The sequence below is a fragment of the Monodelphis domestica genome, chromosome 7, assembly GCF_027887165.1.
Source record: "Monodelphis domestica isolate mMonDom1 chromosome 7, mMonDom1.pri, whole genome shotgun sequence".
Classification (NCBI taxonomy): Eukaryota; Metazoa; Chordata; class Mammalia; order Didelphimorphia; family Didelphidae; genus Monodelphis; species Monodelphis domestica.
The window spans coordinates 230,597,630-230,611,775 of record NC_077233.1 but is presented as its reverse complement, the minus strand read 5'-3'; the positions used below and the strand labels follow the sequence as shown (position 1 = coordinate 230,611,775).

Sequence of the window (14,146 nt, the reverse complement as noted above, 5' to 3'; positions counted from 1 at the left end):
CCTCCCTCAACCTCCCTCCTTCATATTATGAGCCAGAGGGAGAAAAGTGCAAGGTGAAAAAAGAGGAACCAAAAGTAGAGCTTGGCAGGGAGAAGAAAGAGGTACCAGCTCCTGTTTTCCCTTTAATAGAAAAAATTCCACTCAATGTTCAGGGTAATTGGGTTTACATTAAAGAACATTATCCATTTAGACCCTCTGATTTAGCACTGTGGAAACAGAATATCTCCCCCTGATTCTATGAGGACCCCTTAGCAGTGATAGATCTTTTCAAATGCATTTTTTGGGGTTATACTTCTACACAAGCAGACATGTCAGATCTTATGGAAGTTTTACTGTCAAATAGGGAAAGAGTGGAAATTAATAGAAACTACCAATAGGGTCATAGTTGGTCCAGGGGGAGGAGGGACATGTCTGGCTCAAGACCCAAACTGGAATCCTAATCTTCTAGATGATTTATGTAAATTAAGAGATGCTAGAAAGAATTTGATAAGAGGAATGGAGCTTTTCTCAGAGTACCCAGAAAATTACAACAATTTACAGGAAACTACTCAGGAGAAAGATGAGTCTCCTATGAAGTTTTATGAGCAGCCCTATAAAAGTGCTAAAAGATTTGCTAGATTAGATCCCATTAACCCAAGAGATGCCAGAGTAATTATTGCAGCCTATGTAAACCAGTCATTCCCCAATGTCAAGGAGTATTTCTTAAAATTTTGCCCTGGATGGCATGAAAAGCCTGTAGGTGAATTAAAGGCAATTCTTTATATGTGTATGAAGGGAAAGATAAGGAAATAACACCACAGTCTGGTCAAAAGATGACAACAATCTTAACCCCTGTCCAACAAATACCTCAAGATCATAGGATAAGGTTGACAGGACATTGTTACTATTGCAGAATCAGAGGACATAATGCCAAAGACTGTTATAAGAAAAAAAGAGATCTGGAAAGGAACAATTTTGAGAACAAGTAAAAACATGAATTGAGTCTCAGGTTAAAAACTGGAATAGGGAAGTTGTTTTAACCTGATAGTGTGGAATAAGACTCAGAGAATGAGTGCATGATCTGTAATAAGACTCTCTTTTTCCTAATGTTATTTGGTATAAATGTTTTTACTTAATTAATACTGGAACATCATTGTCAGTTACCTATTATGTACATTGAGAACTCTTATTTATTGTATAATGCCAGACATTATACATACTGTCTATTTGCCTGATGAAATTTTGTTAACTTCATTGATTTATTTAATATTGTAGTGAGGATTTTTCCATTGTATTATTAGCCTAGGATAAAAATCTCTCAATGCCTGATTTCTTACCTAATGAGGTTTGGGCAAGTTATTGTCACCAAAGGAGGAAAAATATTATCTATGCTTCAATATCTATTTGTCCTAACAGTAAGCCCATTCGTGTTTATCCAATCACTGTTGTGAATGCTATTTCTTGTGATACCAAATATTTTTTATTGACTTGTGTGCTGCCTTCCATTCTATCTTTATCAAACCCCAATATTCACCTGACAAAACCACCATATCATAAACTCTCCACAAGATAAAGCTCTATAAAAGGATTTAGCAAATTCATCAACAAGGTTTAATAATTCATCCCTTAGACACCCTGTTAAGACTTGAACTTTCTCTAACCAAACTCATGTCAATTTTAGTCCAAGATTTCTCCTTTGAGATACTATAATTAATCATTTTATGTGTAACACATCACAGGGCTCCTAATACTACTATTAATTGGAGCTCCAGCATTTACTATAACCTTTGAGATTCCTCCTGAAAGCAATTTAACTTCTTTCATCTGTGCTCTGTTATTATTTTTGCTAATAAATTATTTATGCTGGTCAACCTTTTCCCTCTTTTCCCTTAGATTTGTTTGATACTTATGGAATAATTTATCTGATCCCAACAGTGACCCTAAAAATCATATAAAGGGTTTGAATGGTATCACATTTTGAACACTTATTCCTAACCTAGGAATCACTGCTGAACTTAAGGGATTGGCACAAAATACAGCAGCCTCTGATTTGCATGTGTATATCTAGTCTAGCCTGAGGATAAATTCTTGCTCATATGATTATGGAAATTAAGCCTGTGCTATAATTAATCAATCATATTGGATATATATGTATATATATATATGTATATATATTATTTAGGAGATACCACCAATGATTTTGAAGAATTATAAAAAATTATTGAGATGAATTTATACAGATAGCGCAACACACTCATGTAAATAAGGATATTACATTTGGGAGGGGACACACTCTCATGGATAACCACATTGTTCAATAAGTGGCTTTTTACAATTCATTCTCAAATGACTTTTAATCACTCTTTGAATTCTTATTCTCATAATTGTAAACTGTTATACTACTTAACTTCCTAAATGTTAGCTTATTTCTAAGCATATGTTTTAGATTGTTCTTTAGGTGTATTTTTTAGGCATGAACTCTTTCAAGATGTTGCTAATATATTGGATTCTGTTCAATGTCCTGTTATATTGTTATTTGCAAGTATACAACTACAACCTGTTCCTTTCACACCTTCAAGGATCCCAATTTAGTCTCCAGTGGACTTCTTCTTACTTATTTTCACTTCTAATAGTTATCCACCCACATGGCACCTCCAGTCCCAGCTCCAGATACTCTAGCCCTGGTAGCAGGTTTCATAAGTTACCAGTTAAAGCAGAAGGACTATGATTGTGAAGCACGTCCAGGGGAGAACGCTGTATCTAAACCCCTGCATCAGTCTCTGCATGAAGCTGAAGACAAATTTGAATCCCTTTTTCAACTAGGGTCATCTGGTAGGATCTTTTTCTTTGGAGCAGCACTTTGTGCCTATTGTACCAACAAAAAGATGGAGCCACTAGCCACTAGAACAGGTGGAGGACTGGATGGTGACCTACTTGGAGACTAAACTAGCCGACTGGATTCAGAACAATGGAGGCTGGGCTAAATATATTGCCCTGGAAGAAGCAAGACACCTACAAGAAGTACCTAAAGACTCTAGTTACTGTTGGGGTATTACATTCCTAGTCATGATACTATGTGACCCTGTCAAATATTTTCATGCTCATGTTTTTTTTTCAACTATGTCTACACATTATAGAGATACATATTCATACTTTATTGTATTAGCAATTAAGGTAGCAACTAATTTTGATCAGTGTCCTTGTTTTAACATAAGTGTATCTACTCACAAAATGATTGTTGCATCACAACACCTGCCTGGCCCCTATATCGTAAATGATCCAATAGCAAGATGCTCACATCTTTCTTTGGATCAGAGGAGGGATAATGTGAGGGTGAAGTCCCCTACCCCTTTTATGATTATAACTTTTTTATATATATTTCATATAAAATAAAAATTTTATGATTATAGTAGTGGCCTTTGTGATTATTTTAATAACACAATAATTAGTTTTGAGTGTATAGTCAAAATGATATAGTTTGCTTTATAAAATTATAGGGATTAGCTAAGAAAGTTACAGTGTAGGGTGATATCAAATCTTGTTTACATTTTTTGACCTTATGCCTATAACCAAACATTACTCCCAAGCCCACCACACTCTGTTGGGTGCAAGCCAGAGAAGGACAGGAAGGAGGGGGAGGGCCACTCTTGTTTTTACATATCAATTGCTGACTCCTAATATTGTCAGCAAAAGACAACAAGAGTCTTTAAAAGGTCAGCAATAGTAATAGACTTAGGTGATCACCCAAAGTGATCTTCTTTTGCATTCACTAGCTTAATCAGCACTTGTCACTAAGAATCGCCTATGTGAAGGATATGAACATTTTTATCTTTTTTGGTATCACTGTCACTGTGCCATAAGGTTTCTCTCTCTAAAAAAGACCATCCTCTAAGGCTCAGGGTCTCTGGTTCTGATGGGATCAGGGTCCTGCTTTATTGTGAGGTGGACCTCTTCTCAATAAACCTATTATTTAACTTGGGGTTCTGTATTGGTGTGATAAATGTTTGCCATAAATGGGACAGGACAGGTATCTTCATTTACATGGCTAACAAAGTGGCTATGGCAGGATATGAACTCAGGTCTCCCTGACTTTAGGTCCAGCACCTCCTTGCTGATTCCAGGTCCAATTTAAAATTCTAACACACTCCACACATCCATTTATGATCAAAATTGAAGAGGGTCACTATGTTGTAGAGACTTATTTTACTTTATGCAATATTTCCTGAAGCATTACATGTATAAACTGCATTATTATAATGAAATCATTTCATTATATAATAATTTTTAAAACTAGCTATTTTAAAAATTCTTATTGTGAAATTCTTTAAAAATGAATAATTAAATTTTTAATTTTTATTATTTATTTTTTTATTCAGCTCCTCCCCTCCCTATACCATAGAAGGCATCATCGAGCAAAATATATAGATTATGTCTTCCATACTTCTACTTCTCCGGTCGTTCTTCAGAAGAAAACATTCATAAGTTGTTCTTCAAATATGAAATCTATAGCTGCATATAATATTCTATTGGTCCTACTCATTTCCCTCCTCCTCATCTCATGTAGTTCTTTCTACTTTAAAAAAAACTTAATTATTAATTTTAAAAACTTAAAAATTAATCTGCTCATCATTTCTTAGAGGGCAGTAGTATTTCATCACAATCATATACGATGATTTGTTTAGACATTCCCCAATTGATGGGATAATTAGCTTTAAATTTTGCTTTTCTGTTTAGACCCAGAACTTCATATATTAGCAGCACATATAAAAGAAAATACTTTTAGACAAGTTAAGATATGTGAAAATAATAGAATTATTTTTTCAGTAAAAAATAATAAAGCAATGACATAGTATTGTGGACAAAAGACTAGGCTAGAACTCAGGAGGACCTGATTTCAAGTCTTGCCTTTGGAACGCACTGGTTTTGTGATCATGGGCAAGTGTAAAGTTGTTGTGCCTCAGTGGAGCAAGTTTTCAGGAGTTCCATACATTAATGAAATTGCAAATCCAGACCCACCAAATTACATGCACACATGCACATTTACATATATAAATATATATGTATCAAATATGAGGAATTTAGAGACATATTGGAAATTTTTAGGAATTGATGCAGGATAAAGAAAGCAGAACCAAAAGAAAGAGATCCACAATGACTACAATAACAAAAAATGAAAATTTTCCTGAAAGGCAGATTTGTTGCAATGGGCAATCTTGGATCCAGAGAACAGAGGATGATTTATATTCCTCCTCTCCAGTGAAAGGTTGGGGGGGAAGGGGAAATGAGAGAAAATTACAGGTGCAAAATGCTTCATCCTCTTCCAGATATGGTTGCTTTATCAGCCAGTTTTGCTTAACTGTTTGGGTTTTTTTTTCATCGTTATTTCAAAGGAAAATTGCAGGGAGGAGGGGACAGACCAAAAAAGAAACCAACAAAAAACAATTTTAATACAAAAATTAGGAGCAGCTACATGGTCAGTGGCCTGAGAGACAGGTCTAGAGATAGGAGGTCCTGGGTTCAAATATGACCTCACACACTTCCTAGCTGCATGCCCCTGAACAAGTTGCTTAAGACATGTTGCCCGGCCCTTACCACTCTTCTTCTACCTTGGAAACAATACATTATATTGATTCTAAGACAGAAGGTAAGGGTTTAAAAAATACAATAATCATACACTATCATTGAATGATGTTCTTACTATTTTTTATCACATCCAAAAGATTAGTTCACTGTCCAATGGTACCTTATGGATCATAAAAAATTCAACAAGATCCTTCAGCGAATTAGTCACTAACTCCCGGAGTTGCAGAGACATGAAGGCAGCCACAGAAGCAAAATACTCCTCAATCATTTGAGAGGAATCATAGTCACTCTTGGGAGCAAAATGGATCCAATTATCTTTCCGTGTGATAAACTGCTGAGCACAGGTGGGAATCCACCTGCAAGGACAAAAGGCAACCAGGTGTCAGATAGGTACCTTAACTCTGGGGACCTTCCAAACCCTGCTCACCTTTCTGCCAAGGAAGATGGCAGAGGAGATCCTTGAGAACTGGTGGGCCCCTTTTCTACTTAAATAGCCTTGCCAATCAGTTAGCTCTATTTCTTCAAGATGCATTTTAGTTGCCATCTCTAACATGAGACCTTCCTTCTTCCCCCTCAGTTATTAACATTCCTCCCTTCCTTCTTGAAATTAGCAGTTTAATTATTATTATTATTATCATCACTTTTTTAAACCCTTACCTTCTATCTTGGAATTAATACTATGTATTGGTTCCAAGACAGAAGAACAGTAAAGACCAGGCAGTGAGAGTTAAGTGACTTGCCCAGGGTCACACAGCTAGGAAGTGTCAGAGGCCAGATTGAACCCAGGACCCCCCATCTCTAGGCCTGGCTCTCAATTCACTGAGTCAACTAGCTTCCCCTATTACTATTATTATTATTATTATTATTATTATTATTATTATTAAAAATAGGTTCGGTGGAAAATAGAACAAATGTAGAGTATGAGAATACCACTTGAGGAGATTATAACACTTCTTTGAAAATCTGCCTATTTGTATATGTGTTGCCTCCCACCAGTAGAATGCAAAGTTCTTTAAAGGACAGAAACTCTATTTTGTTCTCATCTTTGGAATCCCCAGTGCCTTGTGCATACTTATGGATAAGCATTGGTATAGGGAACTGCCAAGTGAGGAAACTCTGTTTATCAATGCAGGTGGCCACCACCTTCTCTTATTACCTTTAAAGAGTAACCTAGAACAAAAATATCAAATATTCTTCTTGCAGCTGCATCAGCAGCCTACAATACTCCAAATTGAAGAGGTACCAGATTAAAATGTAATTGGAAAATATTTTTCCAATAATAAATAAATTAGTAAATTCCAATATTAAATAAGTAAAATAAATAAAAATGAAATAGAACATAGATAATGTTAATATGTGGTTTTCTAAGTTGATATGTCACCTGTAGGAATCTGCTTTTCAGACAGATTTCTCTCCACTTCATGATACTACCTCCTTCCTGTGCATGGCAGACACATGAGAAATGTTCACTAAATCATACCTTCTGACCAACCTTACCTATTTCCTCTTTTCCAAAAAAGTAAATAAGATAAGCACTGAAAAGATGCTTTTGCTACTGTAACACCCACATGACCAGGACTACTTAGTAAAGTATACCAAATAAGAAATACAAATTTATTTTCTTCTTTCCCATCAGATATTATGTTATACCACCCCATCTCCCTTATATTCTTGGATCTAGTGTCATTGGCCTCCTGGCTGTTCCTCCAACAAGATACGTCATCTTTCAGCTCAAGGCACTCTCTCTGACTGTCTTCTATGTGTGGAGCAGGGAATATCTTTTACCTTCCTTTGCATAACCAGTGCTTAGCATAGAGCCTGGCATACAGTAGGCGCTTAATAAATGCTTTTTGACGATTTAAAAAAGGAAATTGAAGTAGAATTCTCTCCTCAGAAAAGTGAAAAGCAGAATTAAAGTTGAAGCATTACCCACAAATGCTTATATATCCCCTAATAGGCACCCCCAATTTTTCAGGGAAATCATTGCCTAAGCAATTCATGCCTTTCATTTTCTAAAGTGGATACTATTTTCCTTAGTTCTTCTTACAGCTACATATGTTTTCTCATAATGGCTAAAAATTATTCCTCTTAAACACTGGGAAGCCTCCCTATCCTTAGGACTCATCTGGGTGGCCAAAATAGAAGACTTAAATCTTCTGCATCTATCACCAAGAAAGGCCTCAAAAGTTTAAAAGTAGATGATAGGAAGTAGATATTGTAATAAGGAATAGATGATAGGAAAGGGTCCAGGAGAAGAAACTTTGATGAAAACAAAAGGCTAGTTGGAATGTAGGGAAGTAGGAAGAAAAAAAAAAACAGGAGCAGTAAGAAGTCAGAGTGAGGATGATGATGTAAGCCCAAAGAGAGGAAAATTTCAGTGTTCGATATTGGGGACCAATATAAACCTCAGCTGGTCCCCAGTTTTAATTCCAGCTGTTTCTGTCTCATTAATACCTCCATTTGGACATGATACTGACTTTTCAAGAAGAATCTGACGAGCTTCAATGCAGTGTCTTGCAATAACACTATAAAATTCATCAGGTAATAGCGGCAATGGGCCTTCAAGTAATTCTGCTGTTCGAACAAATTTGATGTCGCAAAATCTGAAAGAGAAAGGGAAAATTTATGTAAGTTCCATTATATTTTACAATCAAATTCAAAGATCATAAATGAAAGGAGTCTCCCAGCTTTTCATTAAACAGAATTTGATGACTAATGATTATTTAAGAGGAATTTTAATACTAATGATATATAATATATACATATAATTTTAAAATATTTTAATTCAATCAGTGAAAATATGCTTTTTTCACTTTCTCACCTCAAGTCCTCTCTCCCAAATGAAAACAACAGAAAAACAGAACCCATTCCAAAATATATAGTGAATTTTCTTTTAAATTCCACATTGGCCATATCCAAAATAATTTGGTCTTATTTTACATATCTCTCTAGCAAAAGGCAAGTAGCATATTTCATCATTAGTCCTCTCAAATTGTGGTTGGTCATTGCATTGATCAGAGTTCTTGATTTTTCAAAGTTGTTTGTCTTTACTATACTGTTATCATTGTATTCATTTTGCCTTGATTCTGTTCACTTCACTCTGCATATCATTCAAGTATTTCCAGGTTTCCCTGAAACCATCCCATTTATGTTTTCTAAAATCACAATAGAAATCCATCATATTTATATAGCACAACTCATTCCTCCATTCCCCAATTTCTGATAACCCTTCACATTCCCATTCTTTCCTACCTCAAAAAGATCTATAAATGTTTTTGTACATTCTTATAATTTGTTTTGCTTAGCACTAATTGACTCCTTAATCTATAATCCTTAGAATTCTTCCCCCTTCCTTTTCCCCTTTCCCTACTATTTTCTTGTTGAAACATGTTTCTGTGCCTGTGTGTTTGTGAATTTGTATTCCTCTTTTTTTTGACCAGTTCAGATGAGAATGAGATTCAAGCATCAGCAGCTCCCTCAGTCCTCTCCCCCTTGTTTGTATTGATGCCTACTTGGGCACCCTAATTATGTAAAATAAAGTTAACCTTCCTTTCCTTTTTCCTTTTCCTCTCTTCCCTAAGCCTTGTGTGATCCTGATTGTGGCTCCTCATATATGAATTCTTTCTTTCTGCCTTCTTGCAGTATTTTTTTCTTTATCCTTGAAACTCTGGATATTGGCTACGGTGTTCCTGGGAATTATCATTTGAGAGTTTCTTTCAGGAACTGACCAGTGAATTCTTTATTTCCACTTCACCCTCTCTTTCTAAGACACCTGGGCAGTTTTCTTTTAAGATTTTTTGAAAAAGAATGCCTGCTCTTTTTTGTTCGTTTTATTCAAATAGTCTAACAATTCCAGTGTTTCTTAGTTTTTTCTCCTCATTCTTTTTTCTTTTTTTAAAAAATATTTTATTTGATCATTTCCAAGCATTATTCATTAAAGACATAGATCATTTTCTTTTCCTCCCCCCCACCCCCCATAGCCAACGCATAAATCCACTGGGCATTACATGTTTTCTTGATTTGAACCCATTGCTATGTTGATAGTATTTGCATTAGAGTGTTCATTTAGAGTCTCTCCTCTGTCATGTCCCCTCAACCGCTGTATTCTGGCAGTTGCTTTTCCTCGGTGTTTCTACTCCCACAGTTTGTCCTCTGCTTATAAATGGTGTTTTTTTCTCCTAGATCCCTGCAAATTGTTCAGGGACATTACACCGCCACTAATGGAGAAGTCCATTACGTTCGATTATACCACAGTGTATCAGTCTCTGTGTACAATGTTCTCCTGGTTCTGCTCCTCTCGCTCTGCATCACGTCCTGGAGGTTGTTCCAGTCTCCATGGAACTCCTCCACTTTATTATTCCTTTTAGCACAATAGTATTCCATCACTAACATGTACCACAATTTGCTCAGCCATTCCCCAATTGATGGGCATCCCCTCGTTTTCCAGTTTTTGGCCACCACAAAGAGCGCAGCTATGAATATTTTTGTACAAGTCTTTTTGTCCATTATCTCTTTGGGGTACAGACCCAGCAGTGCTATGGCTGGGTCAAAGGGTAGATATTCTTTTGTCCCCCTTTGGGCATAGTTCCAAATTGCCCTCCAGAATGGTTGGATCAGTTCACAACTCCACCAGCAATGAATTAATGTCCCTACTTTGCCACATCCCCTCCAGCATTCATTACTTTCCTTTGCTCTCATGTTAGCCAATCTGCCAGGTGTGAGGTGATACCTCAGAGTTGTTTTTATTTGCATCTCTCTGATTATATCTCCTCATTCTTTTTTCTAAAGCAGTTACTTTTGCCATGGTATTTTCTTCTATTTTCTATTTCAGGCCTTTGACTTTGTTTTAATACTCCTTTTTGCCTCATGAAGTTATTGGTTTCTATTTGGTCCATCCTAATTTTCAAGGAGTTTGTTGCTTGAATAAAATTTTACAACTCTTGAGCCAAGCTATTGGCTTTCCAATTCTTTGCTATATAGCTCTCATTTCTAAACTTTTCCTCCATTAGAAATTAGATGACTGGGACTGCTAGGTAGCACAGTGGATAGATGCCAGACCTGCAGACAGGAGGACCCAAGTTCAAATCTAGCTTCAGACACTTCCTAGATGTGTGACCCTGGGCAGTTACTCAATCCTGATTGTCTAGCCCTTGCTTCTTTTCTGTCTTAAAATTGATACTGAGGCAAAAGATGATGATTTTTTTAAATTAATTTCTTAATTTTGTATCCTGAATAGTATTCTGGTTAATTATTTTTGTTATAATTAATTGATGTTTCAGACTTTTTAATTGTTTATGGGATATAATAATTAGCTCTGTTGGGGGAGGGGTGATCTTTGAATTAAGTGGAGAATCTATCAACTATTCCTTTTTTTATTCCCTAACCAATAAATCACCTGTAACCAAATTTTCCTCAGTTTTTATTAAATTTCCTTTACATGGGCCTGAAGTCAACAAGACCTGTAGATTCAAATTTGGCCTCAGGCACTTACTGGCTGTGTGACCTTGGATAAATCACTTAACATTGATGTGCCTCAGTTTCCCTATATGTAGAATGGGGATATAACTATAGCATCTATTTCCCAAGGTTGTTTTCAAATAAGATAGTTGTAAAAGTGCTTAATACAGTGCCTGGCATATAATAAGCATTCTATAAATGCTAACTATTATTATCGTCATTATATTTCCTTTCTTTTCAACATCCATCCTCCCACAGTGCATCTTTTTTCTTTGCCTTTATTGTTCCCTCAAGTTATGATCCCATTTCTCCCCTTTTCTGAGCCTCAAGTTCCTCTCAGCAAAATGGGAATAACAATACTTGTTCTAACTCCCTTGTGAGGTACAAATGTAAACTGACTTGAAACTTTAAAGTATTAACAAATATCCCATGAAGCAGTGGAATGGAAAAATCACCTCTGAGTCAGGTAGATCTGAATACCTGCCCTCTTGTAACCTGTTAGCTGTGTGAGCTTGGGCAAGTCTCTTAACCCTTTAGTTCCCCCAAGCAATCTCTAAAACTGCAACTTATAGGGCAAATGGTGATCTGGAATGATAGAGAGTTCTCTAAACCAAGGGAATATCTCATTAGTGATGAAGGTGATGATGGTGATGATAGCATATATTCAGTTTATATGTGCTGCTTTCACTTCAGTCCCTGCCCTTCCCTTCCTAAACTTCTCATAATTTGGTTCCCATCACTATTTTTTCCTTTGCTTAGCAAATGGTAGATGATGCTTAATAAATTATAATAAATGGATATCTTACTCTGAAAACCACAGCTCCTTTAGAATCAACATCATGGGATTCACTACAAACAGATGCTCTTCATTCCACAACTTTGCTGCCTTATATTCTTTGTTCCATGGCACTGGAGCTCGAATTATTCTTTGTGGAAATGGACGAGGGATGCTGGCAATATAGAGTCTCTCTTTCTCCTCTGGATCCATCAGGATATAGTCAACTATAAAACCAAGAGAATAAATACCACACTCTGTCAGAAATGCCCAGATCCTCTGCATCACCATCTTCAACAATAAATGCTTATTAGTTGCCCACTTTGCTGGTAAAACATTCCTTCTTTTTTTCTCCATAACTGGTTTATTGCTTATGTGTTCTGGCATTGACTAATCTGGAATGTGGTTAGGTGACTTATTTTTTAATTTTGATGGGGGAGCGGGGCTCAGATCTTTAGGATCTGGAGCAGACTGAACCTAAGACTGATCCATATTATAGAACCTACAATTTAATTTAAGCCAGTATCTTAAGTATTGTAGAATAAAATATGATGAGGATAAAAATATCTATTGATTAATTGGCAAAACACCTGGAAAATAATTGTTGTTGCTCATTCTTTTCAGTCACATCAGACTCTTCACAGCCCCATTTGAGGTTTTCTTGGCAAAGGTACTGGAGTGGTTTGTCATTTCCTTCTCCAGTTCATTTTACAGATAAAGAAACTGAGGTAAACAGGGTTAAATGATTTTCTAAGGGTCACACAGCTAGTGTCTGAGGCCAGATTTGAACTCATGAAGTTATCTTCCTGTCTTCAAACCAATTAGATAAATATTTTATAAAATGAGAGAAATTTTTGCAGGGAATATGATGGATGGCTTTTATTTTTCCTACATTTGAACACTCGAGGGTTCTAAATCTGGTATTGACAATCTTAAATACATATCTATAAGATAGTTCCAAAGTCTTAATAGAGTTTTAACCCTCTATAGTTTAAGCTTTAAGCTCCAAAGGCTTAAAACAATATTGAACTTATGAGATAACTTGTATTTTACAGTTTTAGTTTTAAGTTATAATGGGGATAATTATTATATAATATCATAGAAGTACATATAAATATATTATAAATTATGATATTATCATATTATATTATGAGCTATAATGGGGATAATAACACCTACCTGGAATAATACCTACCTGTTCAAGAATCAAATGGGGGAAGTTGAGTGGCCCAGTGGATTGAGAGCCAAACCTAGAGACAGGAGGTCCTTGGTTCAAATCTGACCTCAGACATTACCTAGCTATGTGACCCTGAGCAAATCACTTAAGCCCAAATGCCTAGCCCTTGCCACTCTTCTATATACATAGTATTGGTTCCAAGGCAGAAGGTAAGGTTTAAAAAAAAAAAGAATGACCACAATTGAAGACTCATAAAGTATGAAAAGTTGCATCTAGAGACATCTAGGTGGCTCAGTGGATAGAGCACTGAGCCTGAAGTGAGGAAAATCTGAGTTCAACTCCGACCTCAGTTACTAACTATGTGACCCCAAGCAAGTCACAACCTCTGATTGCCTCAGATTCTTCAGTTGTAAAATGCCTCTAACTAGAAGATTAGTATGAAAAAATGAATTGTATGAAAATTAATTGATTTCTTGAATCTATCCATAGATTGTTATAATCCATCCCTAGTTTACTTCCAATCATTATTACTCAATTTAATGATTACATAAGAAATTGTCCAGTATTCCCATATTCATATGTAATCAATCACATTTAATCACATAGTTATTGATCCATATCATACTCATATCAGCTGAAAGGTGTTCTTTCTCGTATTGGACTTTTTTAGGCCAAAAAAAGCAGATTTGAGATTATAAGTGTCATATGTGTACTTGCTTAACCACAAAAATGTCCAAGCTAGAGGACCTCCACTCATGTGGCCTAATGAATGAATGCCTGCATGAGGAAAGGGACCATTCAGACCTCTCCCTCTGACACTTTCCCTCACCCAGCTTGGGAAGATAAGTATTCCACTGGCCACCTTATATGGCCCCTTAGCCAGCAATGGGCATACATCCTGTCCAGCGTATGAGCAGAAATGACCCTTATCTTGTCCCACTTGTGACCACCCGTGGAAAGTCTCCAAGTTATTTTAGGAGTCCCATGACCCTTTTTTTTTCCTCAAATGTTCAACATCAGGTGGAATTCTGCTTGCTGGATGATTGCCCAACTTCTGCCTTTGCTAGCACTTGGATGGATATTTGCCCACCCACTGCCTTGAGACCACCATTGTGACCCCAGGAACCTCAATGAGAATTTGTATTTTATGGTACACCATCTGAACTATCTGAGAC

The 14,146-nt window shown here is 36.3% G+C and overlaps 1 protein-coding gene across 5 annotated transcripts in view; it reads right to left on the bottom strand.

Annotated features, from left to right (window-relative positions):
• Positions 1-14,146, bottom strand: part of DNAH3 (dynein axonemal heavy chain 3) — a 246,850-nt gene that overhangs the window by 219,881 nt on the left and 12,823 nt on the right. For all 5 annotated transcript variants that reach the window (XR_469849.3, XM_007498217.3, XM_056806547.1 and 2 more), the window contains 3 exons: positions 11,826-12,021; positions 8,040-8,165; positions 5,723-5,918 (listed from right to left, as the gene is read on the bottom strand). Coding sequence is in view for 4 of the 5 variants with exons in the window: in XM_007498217.3 (XP_007498279.2) it covers positions 5,723-5,918; positions 8,040-8,165; positions 11,826-12,021 (518 nt within the window). In the remaining variant the exon portion in view is untranslated. The remainder of the gene's footprint in view (positions 1-5,722; positions 5,919-8,039; positions 8,166-11,825; positions 12,022-14,146) is intronic.